Raw genomic sequence first — 17,057 nt, forward strand, 5'->3', positions numbered from 1 at the left:
TACTATGGGTAATGCATTAATAGTAAATAAATAAAGTAAAAAATTATATACACTTAACGTATCAAAATAACATTTATGGTATACACTACCCTCCATCACAAGCACAACTGAAGGCTCAGGGGATTTACTGTTGGGTAAACCAGGCCTGATTAAAATGTTTTGTTCAGGGCCTTATTATTATTTCCTGATGGCATCTTTAATAAAAAAAAAAAACATGCTGAGATTAGCAAAACAAGACTATTCTAAAGATCATAACCAATGACTTTTTGTATTAAATAAATTTAAAAAAAAAATGGGCTGAAAGTTAATTTTTTTCCTCATTAATGTACACACAGCACCCCATATTGACAGAAAAACACAGAATTGTTCACATTTTTGCAGATTTATTAAAAAAGAAAAACTGAAATATCACATGGGCCTAAGTATTTAGACCCTTTGCTGTGACACTCATATATTTATCTCAGGTGCTGTTTATTTCTTTTAATCATCCTTGAGATGGTTCTACACCTTCATTTAAGTCCAGCTGTGTTTGATTATACTGATTGTACTTGATTAGGAAAGCCACACACCTGTCTATGGAAGACCTTACAGCTCACAATGCATGTCAGAGCAAATGAGAATCATGAGGTCAAAGGAACTGCCTGAAGAGCTCAGAGACAGAATTGTGGCAAGGCACAGATCTGGCCAAGGTTAGAAAAAAAATTCTGCTGCACTTATAGTACCTAAGAGCACAGTGGCCTCCATAATCTTTAAATGAAAGACGTTTGGGACGACCAGAACCCTTCCTAGAGCTGTCCGTCCAGCCAAACTAAGGTTTTGGGGAGAAAAACCTTGGTGAGAGAGGTACTGTAAGGAAGAACTTAAGGATTACTGTGGCTGAGCTCCAGAGATGCAGTCGGGAGATGGGAGAAAGTTGTAGAAAGTCAACCATCATTGCAGCCCTCCACCAGTCAGCGCTATGGCAGAGTGGCCTGACAGAAACCTCTCCTCAGTGCAAGACACATTTAAAAACACCTGAAGGACTCCAAGATGGTGAGAAATAAGATTCTCTGGTCTGATGAGACCAACATAGAACTTTTTGGCCTTAATTCTGAGCGGTATGTGTGGAGAAAACCAGGCACTGCTCATAACCTGTCCAATACAGTCCCAACAGTGAAGCATGATGGTGGCAGCATAATGCTGTGGGGGTGTTTTTCAGTCGCAGGGACAGGAAGACTGGTTGCAATCAAGGGAAAGGTGAATGCGGCCAAGTACAGGGATATCCTGGGCGAAAACCTTCTCCAGAGTGCTCAGGACCTCTGACTAGGCCGAAGGTTTACCTTCCAACAAGACAATGACCTTAAGCACACAGCTAAAATAACGAAGGAGTGGCTTCATAACAACTCTGTGACTGTTCTTGAATGGCCCTGACTTAAACCCAATAAAGCATCTCTGGAGAGACCTAAAAATTGCTGTCCACCAACGTTTACCATCCAACCTGACAGAACTGGACAGGATCTGCAAGGAGGAATGGCAGAGGATCCCCAAATCTAGGTGTGAAAAACTTGTTGCATCTTTCCCAAAAAGACTGATGGCTGTATTAGATCAAAGGGGTGCTTCTACTAAATACTGAGCAAAGGGCCTGAATACTTAGGCCCATGTGATATTTCAGTTTTTCTTTTTTTAATAAATCTGCAAAAATGTCAACAACTCTGTGTTTTTCTGTCAATATGGAGTGCTGTGTGTATTTTAGCAAATGGCTGCAATATAACAGAATGAAAAATGTAAGGCGGTCTGAATACTTTCCGTACCCCCTGTACATAGTGTATATATACTGTAAAAGGTTTGAGGTTTGTAGACACCTGATCATCACATACAGTATGTTCAAGTTCAAGTAGGCTTTATTGTCATTACAACCATATACAGTTAGTACACAGTGAAATGAAACAACGTGCATTTTGAACATAACATTCCATATTTAGTTCTTGGACTAAATAACCACTACTCTTCTAGATTTTGGAGTGTGCCTGTGGAAACATTCAGCCATAACTGAGGTTGGGCACTGAAGTCAAGCGAGGCGGTCTGGGGTGTGGTCAGCATTGGGGTTCATCAGAATTCATTCGCGTGGCTCTGTGGGGGCCACTTAAGTTCTTACATAACCTTTATAAAGCATTTCTTCACAGAGCTCACTTTGTGCACAGATGCGTTGTCCGGCTGAAACAGCTCTTAGTTGATTAGTGTAGCTACAGCACTTAGAGACATTCTAAATAATTTGATGGCATAGTGGTTAGCACTGTGGCTTCACACCTCCAGGGCTGAGGGTTTGAGTCCCATCTTCGGGTCTGAGTGCATGTTCTCACTGTGCTTGGTGGGTTTTCTCTGGATACTTTGGTTTCCTCCCACATTGGTGAATGTGGTAGGTTTCTCACCTGCCATGCAGAAGGGTTGAGTCTCGAATGGTCTGGGTTTAATTTCCACCCAATGTCAAATGAACGCAGTGCTGGGTCCCAAGCCTGGGTATAAAATGGGAGGGTTGCATCTGTAAGGGCATCCGGCGTAAAAACCAGTTGTGGTCCACTGTGGCGACCCCTTGATGGGATAGATGAAAAACTAACAACAACTCAGGTTTCCTTCCACAGTCCAAAGAGCATAGATTAGGTTAATTGGGAGTTCCTAAATTGCCTGTAGTAAGTGTGTAAAGGCTTTTGTTTGGTGCTGTGAGTCCCCATTGCCTCCTTCGGTGAAATAGTGTACATTTAATGTTAAAATTTAAATCCAATGAAACACAAGTGGTACGTTAAGAGTTAAAAATATTGAAAAGACCACATGTATTTCAGTTTTTGGTCACTATGTGGTGCTAAAGCGCAAAAATCATCATCTGGCTTTCAAGCTGCTGCTGCTGGGCTGTACAGTGTCCTTCGCCTGCACATTGAATCACGTCTTGTATAGTCGCTGTCTGTTTTGTTTGATAAATATGTCTACTACCACCGGTGGCGGAGAGTTCGGCAATCCTCTGCGAAAGTTCAAGCTCGTCTTTTTGGGCGAGCAGAGCGGTGAGTGGCTTCTGACAGGAAATATTCCCCAATGCGGAGACAGTGTAGATTGGACAGGCCGAGTAAGAGAGAGACAGAGAGAGAGAGAAGATGCTCCTCCAGCTGACAACCGGGACTACATTAGCGAGTGTGCTAGCTAGCTCGAGGCCTCATAGGGGTAGAAATGGGTAAATATTTGCCTCCGAACAGTTAAAAGCACCCTCCGCGATTCCAAAGAATTATTATCATTCATATACACTTAATAAGCCCCTGGTATAATGTGCAAACATAATATGTTTACGTTAATTCTGTAAAGTTAATCATTGCTTGTTGTGTTTAACCCTGCCCACATACGTCCGACATTTCCTTTAATTTGAAATATTAAATAGTTTATATGACTCGCTATTAAATTTCAGGGTGTGTGACAGTAAACCTTTGTGATATATTTGCGTTAACAGGGAGGGTATCCAAAGCGAAGTCTTATTTCAGTGAAATAACAGAGGTAGCTAAACGCCCTCGCTAGCTTGCTAAGTTCCCAGACAACGCAGATAGCTAACGCTAGTTAGCAACAGTTCAGATCAGATTAATGGTATCACGATGTAAAACATGCATGTCATTATCTTATATTCAGGTAATAAATATGTTCTTATAAAAAAAACAACGTCTAAATACGCAAGCCAGATAGGATTCGTTTATAATTAGCTAAGACTAATTCCAGTATAGCTAGCTGGCTACAGGTGATTGCTAAACCGTAAGCAGTTAGATTTCTATCATCGCCAGTTGGTGGCTAGCATGATTAGCTTAGTGGTTTAATCAGCGACGTGTCCGGTGGGTGATTCATTTCACATTACACAACATCTCCATTTTGCCTTCATCATTTCGAAGCAACTTATTAGTGATGAATTAATCGCGTAACATGTTTTTTTTTATTATTAAAATGATCCTCAGCTTAGAACTGACACCACCCATGTTGCCAACTCAGCGACTCGTGTCCACACAATGTTCCCCTGATCAGTGACTTCATGCTTTTGTGTTGCATGATGATGTGTACGCGGAAGAACGCAAAGAACATTGCATACGGTTTAAAATAAATGTGTTTATATATATTTTTTGTTTTTGCAGTTGGGAAGACTTCTCTAATCACCAGGTTTATGTATGACAGCTTTGATAACACCTACCAGGTACAACAGAAATACACATCCATTACTGCAGATAGTGAATAAGTGACCACAGCAGCATCCTGAGTGTTTTGTATTAAGCATGATTTTATGAAAAGCTTGTGCTTGAATACCAATACATGTAGGAGTAAGCATGCAATATTACATGTTAAAATGATATTGCGTTGACAAAAAAAAAAAACGGTTTATTGCTTAAGCAGTATATTATTAAACATTGTTTATTTTTTATTCTATCATATTTCAAGTCTTCAGATATATAATAATAATAAAATGCACCTAGTTGTCTCTTTGATGCCTTACAAATGGTAAAGATTTACCTGCCTAGGTAGCCTGTAGTACTAGTAGCATTCAAGTCAATCTGGGACTTTTGATTCTGCAGAATTAACAAACAGTTGTGACTAGCACTGCATGATTTAATAAAAAAAAACACTTAGATTGCAGTTATTTTGACACACAATAAACGACTGCAGTGGGCTTCGAGCCACTTCAGTTCGGATCATCATTTATGGACATGAGTCCTCCATTAAAACGCCAGCACCATTAAGATGCTTGAATGACAATCGCTTGAATGCTTTCATTTATGAAGAATTTCATCAGAAGTCCCTGTTTGACTTGAATTGCCCCTCATATTTTGATGAGTCTATGATAACAGTACTGTGCTTTTGAATAAAACAGTGTTGCAATATTATAATTTCAATATATTTATTGTAGTATATAGTTATAGTTCATCAATTGTTTCTTAGGCAACAATTGGAATTGACTTTCTATCAAAAACCATGTACCTAGAAGATCGTACGGTAAGCAGCTTTCATTCTTTATAATGTTTTCATACCTGTCGACATGTCAATTTTTGCTCTGTAATGTTGTGCATGACACAGATGTTGATTTGTTTACCAACCCTGAAACACATGCTGACTTTTTAAAGCATTAACTATTTTCCCAGAGGAAATAATAGCATGTAAATGGCATGTCACAGCTTAATTTTTCATATACATCAAACTGGGCTATTTATTAATACTGTAGAACAACACAGCAGGGGCATTCCTGCTTTCATTAATTTCACTTGTCTGCATGTACCTTATTTCTGCCATTGTGTTATGCCTTTTTGTTTTAGTCTTTCATTTTGGTTTGGTTGTGTTTTTGTCCATTCATGGCTATTTGCCCAATGGGGTTCTTGTGACTTGATGCTGATAGATTCGGCTACAGTTGTGGGACACGGCAGGGCAGGAGCGCTTCCGTAGCCTCATCCCCAGCTACATTCGTGACTCAGCAGCCGCTGTGGTGGTCTATGATATAGCAAGTAGGTAGCTGGGGCTCCTGCTTCGCCTCATCATGCCTGTGGTAATGGTGGAGTAGATTTGGGAGCTGGCTGGGGTCAATGGCACTCGCATAGCTTTTGAGTATGTTGGACCACTCAGAATGTCTCTCTGTGCGAAGTTTAGATATTTCATCCAAACTGTTTAGACAAGCTAATTGATTTCAGTGTCCAATAGAGTAACAACAAGGAAAAAGCATTTATTCAGAAGGGGAAAGCCAAAAGTTAATTGCGCAGCAAAACCATACACCCAGATAGTGTTCATGCATGACAGAGCAGTGTGTCCAGCATTACTTTAGCACAGAGAGTGCTGTTTCTAAAAACGCCTTGCCAGGAACAGGAATGAATAAATTTATTACTGAAATCTTAACTGCTTGTTTGCATGGAATGATTCCTTTTAACATCTTGAAATCTTTGATACACTGAACTGTGCGTCTGGCCCAGTTATAAAGATTTGTTTCCTCAGGATTCTGATTTCTTGTTCTCTTTTAACCAAGCTTTCTTCCAATCTGTTCTGTTTGTTGAATACTCATCATTTCGCTGCCGCTATTCTCTCTTGCATGCTGTTGACTGGGTCCTCAGGTTCGGCTGCAGCTGTGGGACACTGCAGGCCAGGAGCGCTTTCGTAGCCTCATTCCCAGCTACATCCGTGACTCCACTATCGCTGTAGTGGTGTATGACATCACCAGTGAGTCAGAGCCACTCATTTGCTCAGCAGAGCTCTGTATACCCTAAGCTAGCATAGTCTAGCAGATAGTGTCTGAATTATAGTGGTATTAATTTTAAAGCATGACATGTAATATACTACATAAACTAAATTTAATCTTTACACTACACAAAACATATTGAAAATTTTCAGCCTGTCAGGATTTCATGCTCCACCTAAACTGCTTTTTTCACTGTTCACCCAACTTTTCTACTAATAGTCTACATTCTCTGTTTCCTCTAAAAGCATGCTTTACTCGTTATGCAGTGATTAATCAAAGCTGAAATAAATTATCAAAAATTAACTGAAAATTATATTTCTTTCCTGTAGATCTTAACTCTTTTCAGCAAACTTCAAAATGGATAGATGATGTCAGAACAGAGAGAGGAAGTGATGTCATTATAATGCTGGTTGGCAACAAAACAGACTTGGCTGATAAAAGGTATGGCAATGATAAAAAATATCTTATTATTTAGACAGCTGTAGCATTTTATAAAAGTCTTTCTCATCCTCTCAGCCTCCAGCTACAAAGGCTTCATGTGTTACGTTTATTAAGTGTTTCATTTTATTTTAATTGCTTCTTTTGCTGTTATGATTTTGACGCGGCTCATTTTCATCACCAATTATGAGTCATGTTAATCTTTTTTTAATCATAATTAATTTTTCTTTGATATGACCTTTTGATTTGATTTATTTTCATTCCCTTTTATCACTTCTGTCTTTCCATTCTCCATTATGATTTGAACCATTTCCTCATCCTCTCCCTTTACACTGGACAATGGCAGGCAAGTTTCAGTAGAAGCTGCAGAGAAAAAAGCACGGGAGCTCAATGTGATGTACATAGAGACCAGCGCCAAGGCTGGTTATAACGTCAAGCAGGTGGGTCTTACAAGCGCAAGTGTGTAGAAAGGAGCTGATCGTGTTTGCCACCGTCCCATAAGATCTTAATTTCTGTTGTGGCCACATGTCATGATATCTTTTTTTGTATGAACGTTCTAATGATCATTGTTTTACTTTTTGATATTGTTTCTTTCCTGTTTCACACTGCCGTTTCTCAGCTTTTAAAAGCTTAATATAGGAAAACTAATCTTTCCTTTTTTCTCTCTTACTAATCTAAAGTTTAGTGTTTCTCTTTTTCTCTCTCCTCCTTCCTGTTGTTTTTGGCATTTTCCTCTTCTCTTTTTATGTTCCACCCTCCCTGCTCGGACCTGAGCAGACAGATCACCACGGAGGAGGGCGAGCAGAGGGCTAAGGAACTGAATGTCATGTTTATTGAAACCAGTGCAAAAACTGGCTACAATGTCAAACAGGTATCGACTCAATGAAATGAGAAAAGCCCAGCCCATCAGCCAACCCTTTCTACTACTACTTTTCACTTGCTTTTGTTTTGCTGTCCCTTTCAGCCTCACCCAGTGCTTTTTGACACTTTCTCCACAGTTCATATGCAAAAGGACTGTGCTAAAGCCTACAGTTGGGTTTGCTTTGCTCTTGCTTGTAGGTTTTGGTTTGTTTGCTTTTCAAGAGGGTCTTCTGCATGTTAGTACAGCATGCTTGAATTGCTCAGTGAAACACAATAGAAGTCCTAAGTATTTACTTAGATAGCAGGGTTTTAGGTTATGCAGACATTTTTAAACATTCTTTTTAATTTTACTATTCAAATACCTCTAAGCATTAAGGAAAGGAAAACGCGTTATGGGTAAGGAGAAAGAAAACCATCTTTAACATAGTGAAATCAAGTATCTTTTTGTGGACTTGCATGCTTTGATAAAGAAGTAATGAATGGAAATATGTTTTTAATAAGGACTTTGCTGAATATTCAGACTGTAGTGCACTCTAGCATCTTTAAAATTCAAACTAGCGCCTAAGTTAATTAATTAGTCATCACTGTACATATTAATAATAAACTGTTGCTAAATATTGACCTTTACTTGTTACACTTAGTGTAAATTATATATAGATAAGACTTTTAATAAAGATGTAGGTAATATCTTTGGGAAATGATGTCTTGCACATCATGATGGTGCGTCTCTGCACTGAAACGTGACTCGAGGAAGTGTTGGTGTTAAAGCGGATTTTGTGCATAACAGACACCTGCTATCATGTACCTATGGACATCCCTAGTTCCCATATTACACATATTCTAAACAAGACAATTCATATTGAGATGTACTGTATGTAGCTTGTATTTAATATTGTAAAATAAAATGGTGAATTTTTCGCTTCGTACAGCTGTTTAGACGTGTTGCTGCAGCCTTGCCTGGGATGGATAGTGCACCAGAGAAAAGCAAGGAGGACAGTATCCTTTAAAATGCCTCTAATTGTGCATATGTGCAATTATGCATTTGATACCCTGTGTGTTATCTGTGCTCACGGTGTACTGAAACAGTTGTCCTATAATTTTTGACGATCACTTTGGCAAACGAAAAAATCAGACCAGCATTTCTGATGTAAAAAAAAAAAATTAACAAACCAAAAATTATGGAGAGTACTGATGGTTACTTTTGGTTCAAGTGAAGCCTGTTGGTTTTTTGTATGTATTTTTATTAAAGCTGTAGACTTTCTGTTAAAATGATTTATCCATCCTTAACTGCATTCTCTCAGTGATTGACATCAAACTGGAGAAATCTCCAGAATTGCCGGTGACCGAGAGCAGCTGCTCATGCTAGTAACCGCTCCAGACTCACGCCAGCTCAGCCTCCTCCTCACCAACAGCTTGTCTCTCAGTGGCCGTGTGCCATTAGTCAGAGCCTTTTATTTCCCCTTGACTCAGTGACTTTTCGGAGTAACCGTGTGGATGTGCTATTATTCTGTATTAAAACAGATTATCAAAAAAATATATATATGTTAAAGGAAAAACAGTCAAGAAATTTAAGCATAGGTTATACCCTCATTGGATTCATATCTATCCTGACTGCATGGCATTGTGTATGATTGCAGACTGACACGGCTCAATTGCTCTTGCACTTTTTTTTGAGCATCAGTGCCGTCACGCTCATTGTTGTCAATTTGTTTCAGGTTCCCTAACTTACTTATGTTGGACCAAGATCCTCATCTCATAATGCCTTGCTATTTCAGTGAACAGAAAAGTGAAGGCAAACTAAATAGCATTGTCTATTGATGAACTAATTATTTTTTTTTAAGTGGTGGATTTAAGTTTTTTTTTTTTTTTTTAATATGACAGCAGTTTTGACAAGGATATTGAGGGACATGAGGGATTGTGAGAGCAAAAAGTTTCATCATATGTAAAAAGAAACATAAAAGAAACTTGATTGAATGTTAATGAATTTGGCATTAGGGATCAGTACTATTAGAGTCTTTTGTTTCAGGGTATAGGTGTTGGCCAAAGAAGACTTGATATAAATAGGATCATTTTAGAAATACCTCTGCATTCCAGTCAGACTCTCTCTCCCTTTTTACGCACCTCATTTATAAATTGCATGGAATTTAAATGCACTTAAATGGGGGTGAAAAACTCTGGATATAAATTTGAAAAAGTTCTTTAAAGAAACACCATGTATTATAAGTACCCATAAATTGTAATTATAAAACATAGAGAACTGTAAATTATGAATACCTAGATAATACCTTAATTATTTCTTGAAAGCAAGGAAATTAATCGCACATTAGTGGGTGTACTGAATTTTAGCAGCTGCATCTGGTGTCTGTGCTCTTTTCACCCTTGTGTTCAGTAAACTGTTGCAGGATCAGCATGCTACCTAAGGGTGGTTTCAACAGAAAAAAAGCACCCTGACATTGTGGTTGAGAGAAGCCTGCTGATTTGCATCAATCTGTAGAGGTTTCTGTTGAGTATGTGGATTTTCCCCCCCTTATGCACAGCTATTGCTTAGTGTAGAGAAACGTCTTGAGGAGTTTAACCATGTGTTGCTAATGCTCGTTTTAAGACTGTTGGTTTTATATGTTAATTTATTTATCTCACTAAGAACAGAAACATGTGTTGTGTGCTTGGCCTTAATGGCAGTTATTAAACACTTTGGGAAACAGTCGAATTATGGCTTGCATTTCTGCTTTGGCTACTGTATCACACAGACCTGGTTGTGTAAATTTCTCCTCACTATGCTCATCTTCTCTCGATTGTATGCTCTGTGTGTAGTTTTGAAGGATCTAGCCTGACTGGCCTGATCTGTAGTCGTGTACATGCACTTAAATGTACATTCTTTGACAGCACCACTACGCAGTAAGCTTGATTTTAAAATACTAGCATTTGACATTGTTTCGGTATGTAAGTATTTAATTACAAGAAACATCTCTCCTGAACAGCTGTACACTTATTGTCACTGATTGAATACTCCGCTGTGTGCTATTCTGAAGTGTTTGTCTATTTGAAATATGCTGTCTTACTAGTGTTTAGCTAAATTTATGTGGAAAAAATGCATTATCTGCTGTATAAAAAAAGTTAAAGAAACACTGAAGTGTATCACATGAAATAAAGATATTTCACCAGGCGTTAATCATGATCAAGGATTGTATTTATTTCATTTTCTAAAGAAATGGGGGGGGGGGTGATTGATACTGTACATGAGGTCAGAAGTCTAGGAAGTACGTTATCTTTAAAATGTGTGGTATACCTCACAGCTGAAACGAGGAAAGCTGTGTAAAAGGTAAAAGTATGTTATAAAATGTAACGTAGTGGAGTTGGGTAATTCTCCAACAGGGCCATCCCTCAGTCTTATCAGTCCGCCTGTACGCCGTTCCTCTCCGTCGGTTTCGGTTGATGAATAGCGCACAGCGCTTCACAGATCACCGCGAGTTTACTTCCGGAACGCAAACACTCGAGCTAATTGGTGCGTAAGCCAGTATCACTGACTACACCCACTGACTACATCAAAACTCAGTGGACACGCCTTACATGAGGAGGAAGTCAGAAGTGGCCGTAGTCTACCCATAAAAGTGACACATTACACTGCAGACTGGGTAAAGTTCTTTTTTGTAGGTCGTGAGAAGCCTCAGTGTGTTGTATCCAGTGCTAGCTGCGTGTCACAGTCTACACCTGTGTGAAGCCCGGAAGTCGTGATAACCAGCGGAACAGTGAAAGCGCGTGAGGAACTTGAGCGTCTCGGACAAGGAGGATACACACCGAGTCTGTCGCCTCGTGTCCAGCACCGTGTGAAAGTGTTTAAAGAAAAGAGCACTCGCAGATCATTTGCTGCTTGTTTTGGAGATTTTAGGTCCACTTTAAGCCATGTCTTTTGGCTCGGAAATTATCCCAGGTGAGGCGTCTTTCTCTGACTTTAGGAGACAGTGTCTGGCGACGGAGAACTGGCTGAACAAGTACAATAAGAACGGCATGGAGGTGTGGGTCGAAGTGCCTCCTCTAAACAACTCGCCTCAAGGGAACAAAAACCACTACTCCAAAGTGCACAAAGTCAAGGTAAGGTCCCTAAGTGTAGAAAGGTTGAATTTACCTCTGAACTAATTTGTATGTATTTTTATATATGTTTACAACCTTATGAGCGACATTTGCCGAAGATCAGAACACTTAAATGTCTCCCCACAGTTCTTAGAGTTTGCTGTGAGTTTTATTCATTTACAAAGATATATTTTTTTTAAAAACAAACACCAGTGAAGGCTTGGGGAGTTAAAAAAACGTTTTAGTAATACTTGTCATTATGTCCACTTGCCAAACTGGACAAGGGGCTTTGTATCTGTACACTAGCAACACCTGGAAAAGGTTGCCTTGGGTATGATTTGTATAATATAAAATGTATTGAATGAATTTGTAGAATGTTTTAAATTTTTTTTTTTTGTTCTGGTGTCTACTACTGTGAATTTACACATTATTCTACACATCGCCTAACTCATGTCTCGCCTGGCTTCTGTATTCCCCTTCAATTCCATTTTATTTTATTAATTGTACATAATGTATTTTTTTAGTTTACAGCTAAAAGTTTCTTTAATTTTCTATATTTCTAATTTGTAAAAAAAAAAAAAAAACTTATTTCATACTTTTATATTCTTATTGAAAACTCCTTTTAAAATTTTAGGTCATCGGCAGTCGTTTAAGCATTTCACTTCGTATCATACTGTTTATAACTTTATACGTGAAAATAAAATTTGAATTTGATTACTTGTGCCAGCTTCCAAAAAATACATCTCCAGATAGACGGGTCTATGAGTGTGTGTAATGTGCATAATTTTTGTGTGAATTTTTAATTGATTGTTTTTTCCTCCACACAGTGTAAGATAGCTATAAACGACGTGTCCGCTGCTACCATGTACGATGTTCTTCATGACAACAAATATAGAAAAACATGGGACCCTGCAATGCTTGAGAGCTTTGAAATCGCCCGCCTCGGCCCCAATGCTGATGTGGGCTACTATTCATGTGAGTCTTATAATACAGAATATCTTGTAATCACTTTATGCTTTGGTATGTTTCTTTCATGTCTGTATGGTCACTTTGTCACTCGCATGATCATGCCACACATGCTGGTGCAGGGGTTTGCAAGCTTTCTCAGCCAGTGACCCATTTAAACGCCCCCAACTTATAGTGCTCAATCTCTGTTGAAAAATAAGGACACGCACTGCACAGTATAGCATAAATGTTTGTAGTGTTTTTAGGTAGTGCCTTTAAAAAAAAATGCATTTCATTTTTAAATATCCGTTCTGTGTGTAGCCAGTGTCCTGTATAAAGACCACATTAATTAATGGTGGTGTTATTGTTACTACTATTTATTGAATTTCTGTAACCTTTGTTAAATATTAGAAGTTGAAAAATATGGCCCATATTCTTAAAAGGTTTTGAGCATTTTATATTTGATCCACAGGGATCTGTCCTAAACCACTGAAAAACCGAGACGTAATTACCGTCCGCTCTTGGCATGCCTCTGAAGATGAATACATTATTGTCAACTACTCTGTCAAGCATCCGGTATGTTGGTCAAATTTATATAAATCTTTGTCCTCTCTGTGCATATTACAGACTTTAATGTTGCCGTTATATTGTAGTTTAACTTGTTTGCAAGATTAAAATTTGCATACTGAATTTAATGTTGGCGTTTTTCTAGATGAGTGGTTCATGTTGGTTCTTGTTTATTACAGAAATACCCTCAACGTAAAGACTTGGTGAGAGCTGTCTCTATTCTGACAGGTTATCTGGTGAAACCAACAGGGCCCAACAGCTGCACCTTCATTTATCTCTCGCAAGCAGATCCTAAAGGTATAATGAAATCTCTAATTCTGTCCAAACATCTTACGTTCTGCATGCGAGTATAAAGAGAATTGAGCATTGTATAGTTTAATATGAGTGATTGTATATTATGATAAGCAAATGGATTATAGTGTCTGTGTGATGTCATCGTAAAATTTTACTTGCATCAAATTAAGGTAGCGCTTTGATCAAGAATACCTAAAAAAGTTTAAATGTATAAAAATAAATTTAAAATACCATTGGTATTTTGTTCATGATGAACACATGAATATACGTTTTTGTATAAAGGTATTTTAGCATTTCCGCAAACCAGATAATTTAATACTTGCCCTTCTGCTGCTGTATCATGTTACTTAAACGTTTAGTTTAAACTATCTGTAAAACAGTAATCACACTTTGAGTTTTTGTACTGGCCACAAGTATTGACCATGTCTCTTATTAATGATCTCTTTCAATAGGTTCTCTTCCTAAGTGGGCAGTAAACAAGGCAACTCAGGTCCTAGCACCCAGAGTAAGTACATTTTAATTTGTTTTAATTTCTCCTTTTTAGCCTGGTTTGACCGTTCTGAAAATTCTGGTGTGAACTGGGTTGAAGAAGAACCAGTGTGTGGTTAGATTAGGCTCATCAGTAGTGTGTTTCTTAATTCTGAACATAATTATCCAAAAGCTTTTTTTCAATTACCATATTTTCAGTTCCCCATGAAAAAAAAAATCTGCCATTTTTTTATTTCCCTGCTGAGCCAGGCGCTGAACTCATTAGCTGAATATTAATAAATAATGGCATGTCAGTGTGACTAGTGATGGATCTGAGTGTAACCGTGCTACAATCTGTAACACAGACATTTTATAAAATTCTAGAATGGGAGTAACTTGCCTGGGCACTTCACAACAAGTGTACAATCACCTCGAAACCTTCCATGCATTTGATGACTGGCCGTATCTATAGAGACTCATCTCAAGTTTTTGTCCAGTAGGTTTCTAAAACTTCTGTACAATGAAGCTGAACCTGACTGTCTGGTTTCTAAGATGACTGCATTCCTACTGCCATCTAAAAATATTTAGATGAAAGTGCATTTCATGTTTTTGACCAAACTAAGATCATAAATGTTAGTTCTCACACTCAAGTTTAATCTTGGTTCATGATTTAATAATAATTTATAAAATGATGGCTACTGTGAAGGTGATAAGGTCTGTGTTTATTTGTAACTGTACCATGAATATCCTCTAATTAAAGAAATAAATCAGTTAAAATGTTAGTCAACCCCAGCCCCCCCCAAAAAAAATTCAGCTGTAATCCATATACGTCAAGACAAGTCCTGAAAAGCAAGATTCCAATGTCATAGGTCTTACTCAACCTTTTAAGCAAACAGAATTAACTAGTGTTCATTGTTGTATGTGCTACAGTCTCAGTCCCTCCCTTGCTCTGTCATTGTGCAGGTAATGAAAAGTGTGTATAAGGCGGGTCAAAACTACGCTGCCTGGAAGGCCCAGAACTCCCCAGAACATAAGCCATGGCTCTACCCTATCCAGAGTGAACTTCCCATGATGGACCCGGCTGAGCTGAGCATCCAACGGGCAGACTCACTGGAGAATGTGGACGAGACCTCTACTCGAGATGCCGCAGAGAACGAGGATAGCAGCTGAAAGATGGCTAATGAGTTGAAGAAATGGACATTTACAGTACCTTTTAAGCTTCCAGTTTCTGTCACGTAGTTGGTGCTGTTCAGGCGTATTGGTTCCCTTTTTTTTTTTTTTGAAGAGCAAAAAAGGTTATAGACCTTGTGGTATAAATCTGTGGTATAGCATTAAGTTGTACTTGCCACATAGTTTTACATAATGCAAAATCATTTAAAGACTGGGCATGGATTATAACCATGTAATCAGTTGAAATTAAAAAGTGGGAAAGTTTGTTCTTTCAAAGGGGGAAAAGTCAAGCGAAAATGTTTTGGCAATAGATTAAATGCTTTAATTTTAAATTTTTTAAATGAAGGGAAGTGAATGGGTTGTATTTTTTTTTTTCTCCAAAAAGGTAAATTATTTTATTAAATTATAAAGTGTTAAGATTTTTATTTATCTCTTTAACTGTTTTAATAAAACTTGAACACTGCGGAACAGTAAGAAGGTTATGTGGACTAATGAAGGGAGTTCAAGAGACCTCTATAGTTTTTTTTTTTTTTTTGTACACCTTGTCTGAGTGTCGTAGAACAGTGAACTTGATTTTCCATGACTGTCGAGAAGTTTAGCGATTAGTGTTGCTATGATTGCATGACATGTTTATCATGGCAGATTTATTTATTACTTGTATACTTTTTTTTTGGATTAGTGCTTCCTAGCTATTGTAAGATACAATTTTTTTTTAATGCTCTGACTTGCATTACTCAGCAAATGTCTGGAAATATTTTTTTTGCACGTGTTTACATAAACACATGCATGGCATGAGGCAAGGGTAAGACTGATAACACTGGTTTACACAAATGCAAGAGCTTGGTGACAAATAATGTATTATCTTGTGTACACAAACACTGTGATGTCCCTTTATATTGTTTTGTCACAGGAGTAGATGTTCCCTACTAATTTTAATCTGTACACAAAAAGGAGAATAGAATATTTTTCTTTGTTGCTCATAGTTTTATCTATTTCTTTTTAAGTGTACTGCATCTAACATGTTCTCAAGATATGATTGTAAAGATTACAAGGATATTTAAAAATAAACCAATCAGTTAAGATTTATTAAGACTATTTATTTCACAATACATCCTACAAACATACATAATCTGTAAAACACTATGGCATCTTTGTCTGGTAATAAACACACTGCCCATGAAACTCTCTCTGATAACAGATTCTCTGCAGGAGGGCATAAATGATTTACTGAAAGGTACTACCTGTAGATATGAGTCTGGCAGTTAATGCCACATACAAAAGGACAATAAATAGAACAGAACTGTGTTTTAATATCTGAGTTGATATCGAATGCAATGTGAACCAAAGTAGTGTCTCAAATCTAAGCATTTTGGATTTTAAAAAGAATGAATTAATTATTCATCACAGTAGATATCAATGCTATATATGTGCTGTGTTATTAGTTGTCATTAAGTTTATATTTCAGTAGTACAATGTCAGTCAGTAGAATGTTAAGTTGCAACTTAATATTAAGAGGAAATCATTGCATCATAAAAAGAAACGCAAGAAACAATACCACAGAAATAGAGTAATATGTCATCACCATTGATTTAAAATTATTTCCCTTTGATAATTTCTTTTGATTCTGTAAAGAATTACTTAATACACCCAGATATTGTGTAAAGTAGTAAAAGCAAACTATTGAAACATAAAGCATGTATAAAACTACTGTCAAACTCCAGTCCCAGTGGGCCAGACAGATGAGTGTAGGAGGTATTTAAAAAGTGGTGGAGACAGAACACCCAAACACAGCTGCTATAAATACATAGCCTTATCACTACTGGGAAGCAAATTAATTTTTTGGTTCATTATTCAATATAGCCAAAATGTCTATATTTTGCATTAACAAGCCTTATATTAATCACCAGTTTATCTGTTTTGCATTTTGGATGTGTACAAACTTTGTTATTAAACTATGACTAGGTGAAAAGCATGAACCACTAACAGCCTAACAGTAGGTTTTTGCTGTTAGCTGTTTAGAGTTCTTGTCATATTG

General features: G+C 37.6%; 2 protein-coding genes across 6 annotated transcripts; both read left to right on the forward strand.

The window, feature by feature from the left end:
* The first annotated feature begins 2,846 nt into the window (after positions 1 to 2,846).
* Positions 2,847 to 9,411, forward strand: rab41 (RAB41, member RAS oncogene family). 5 transcript variants are annotated; one of them, XR_008361282.1, is made up of 9 exons: positions 2,847 to 3,032; positions 4,134 to 4,192; positions 4,933 to 4,986; positions 5,384 to 5,489; positions 6,541 to 6,652; positions 6,996 to 7,089; positions 7,427 to 7,520; positions 8,440 to 8,506; positions 8,812 to 8,877. XR_008361282.1 is itself a non-coding variant. In XM_053506565.1 (8 exons), exons 1-8 carry the CDS (start codon positions 2,954 to 2,956, stop codon positions 8,874 to 8,876), a joined length of 636 nt encoding a protein of 211 aa, XP_053362540.1. In that variant the 5' UTR covers positions 2,847 to 2,953; the 3' UTR covers positions 8,877 to 9,411. The 5 variants fall into 5 exon arrangements, 4 of the variants coding, with proteins under 4 accessions (XP_053362540.1, XP_053362541.1, XP_053362538.1 ...); XM_053506565.1 differs by lacking the exon at positions 6,996 to 7,089 and having other exon boundaries at positions 8,812 to 9,411; XM_053506566.1 differs by lacking the exons at positions 5,384 to 5,489; positions 6,996 to 7,089 and adding an exon at positions 6,087 to 6,192 and having other exon boundaries at positions 8,812 to 9,411.
* Positions 9,412 to 10,717: 1,306 nt separating this feature from the next.
* stard14 (START domain containing 14) lies at positions 10,718 to 16,108 on the forward strand. Its single transcript, XM_053506567.1, has 6 exons — positions 10,718 to 11,599; positions 12,406 to 12,553; positions 12,996 to 13,099; positions 13,270 to 13,387; positions 13,837 to 13,889; positions 14,816 to 16,108. The coding sequence occupies exons 1-6, from the start codon at positions 11,411 to 11,413 to the stop codon at positions 15,020 to 15,022; spliced, it is 819 nt and encodes a 272-aa protein (XP_053362542.1). The 5' UTR covers positions 10,718 to 11,410; the 3' UTR covers positions 15,023 to 16,108.
* The last annotated feature ends 949 nt before the right edge of the window (positions 16,109 to 17,057 follow it).

The sequence above is a fragment of the Clarias gariepinus genome, chromosome 10 (assembly GCF_024256425.1).
Source record: "Clarias gariepinus isolate MV-2021 ecotype Netherlands chromosome 10, CGAR_prim_01v2, whole genome shotgun sequence".
Classification (NCBI taxonomy): Eukaryota; Metazoa; Chordata; class Actinopteri; order Siluriformes; family Clariidae; genus Clarias; species Clarias gariepinus.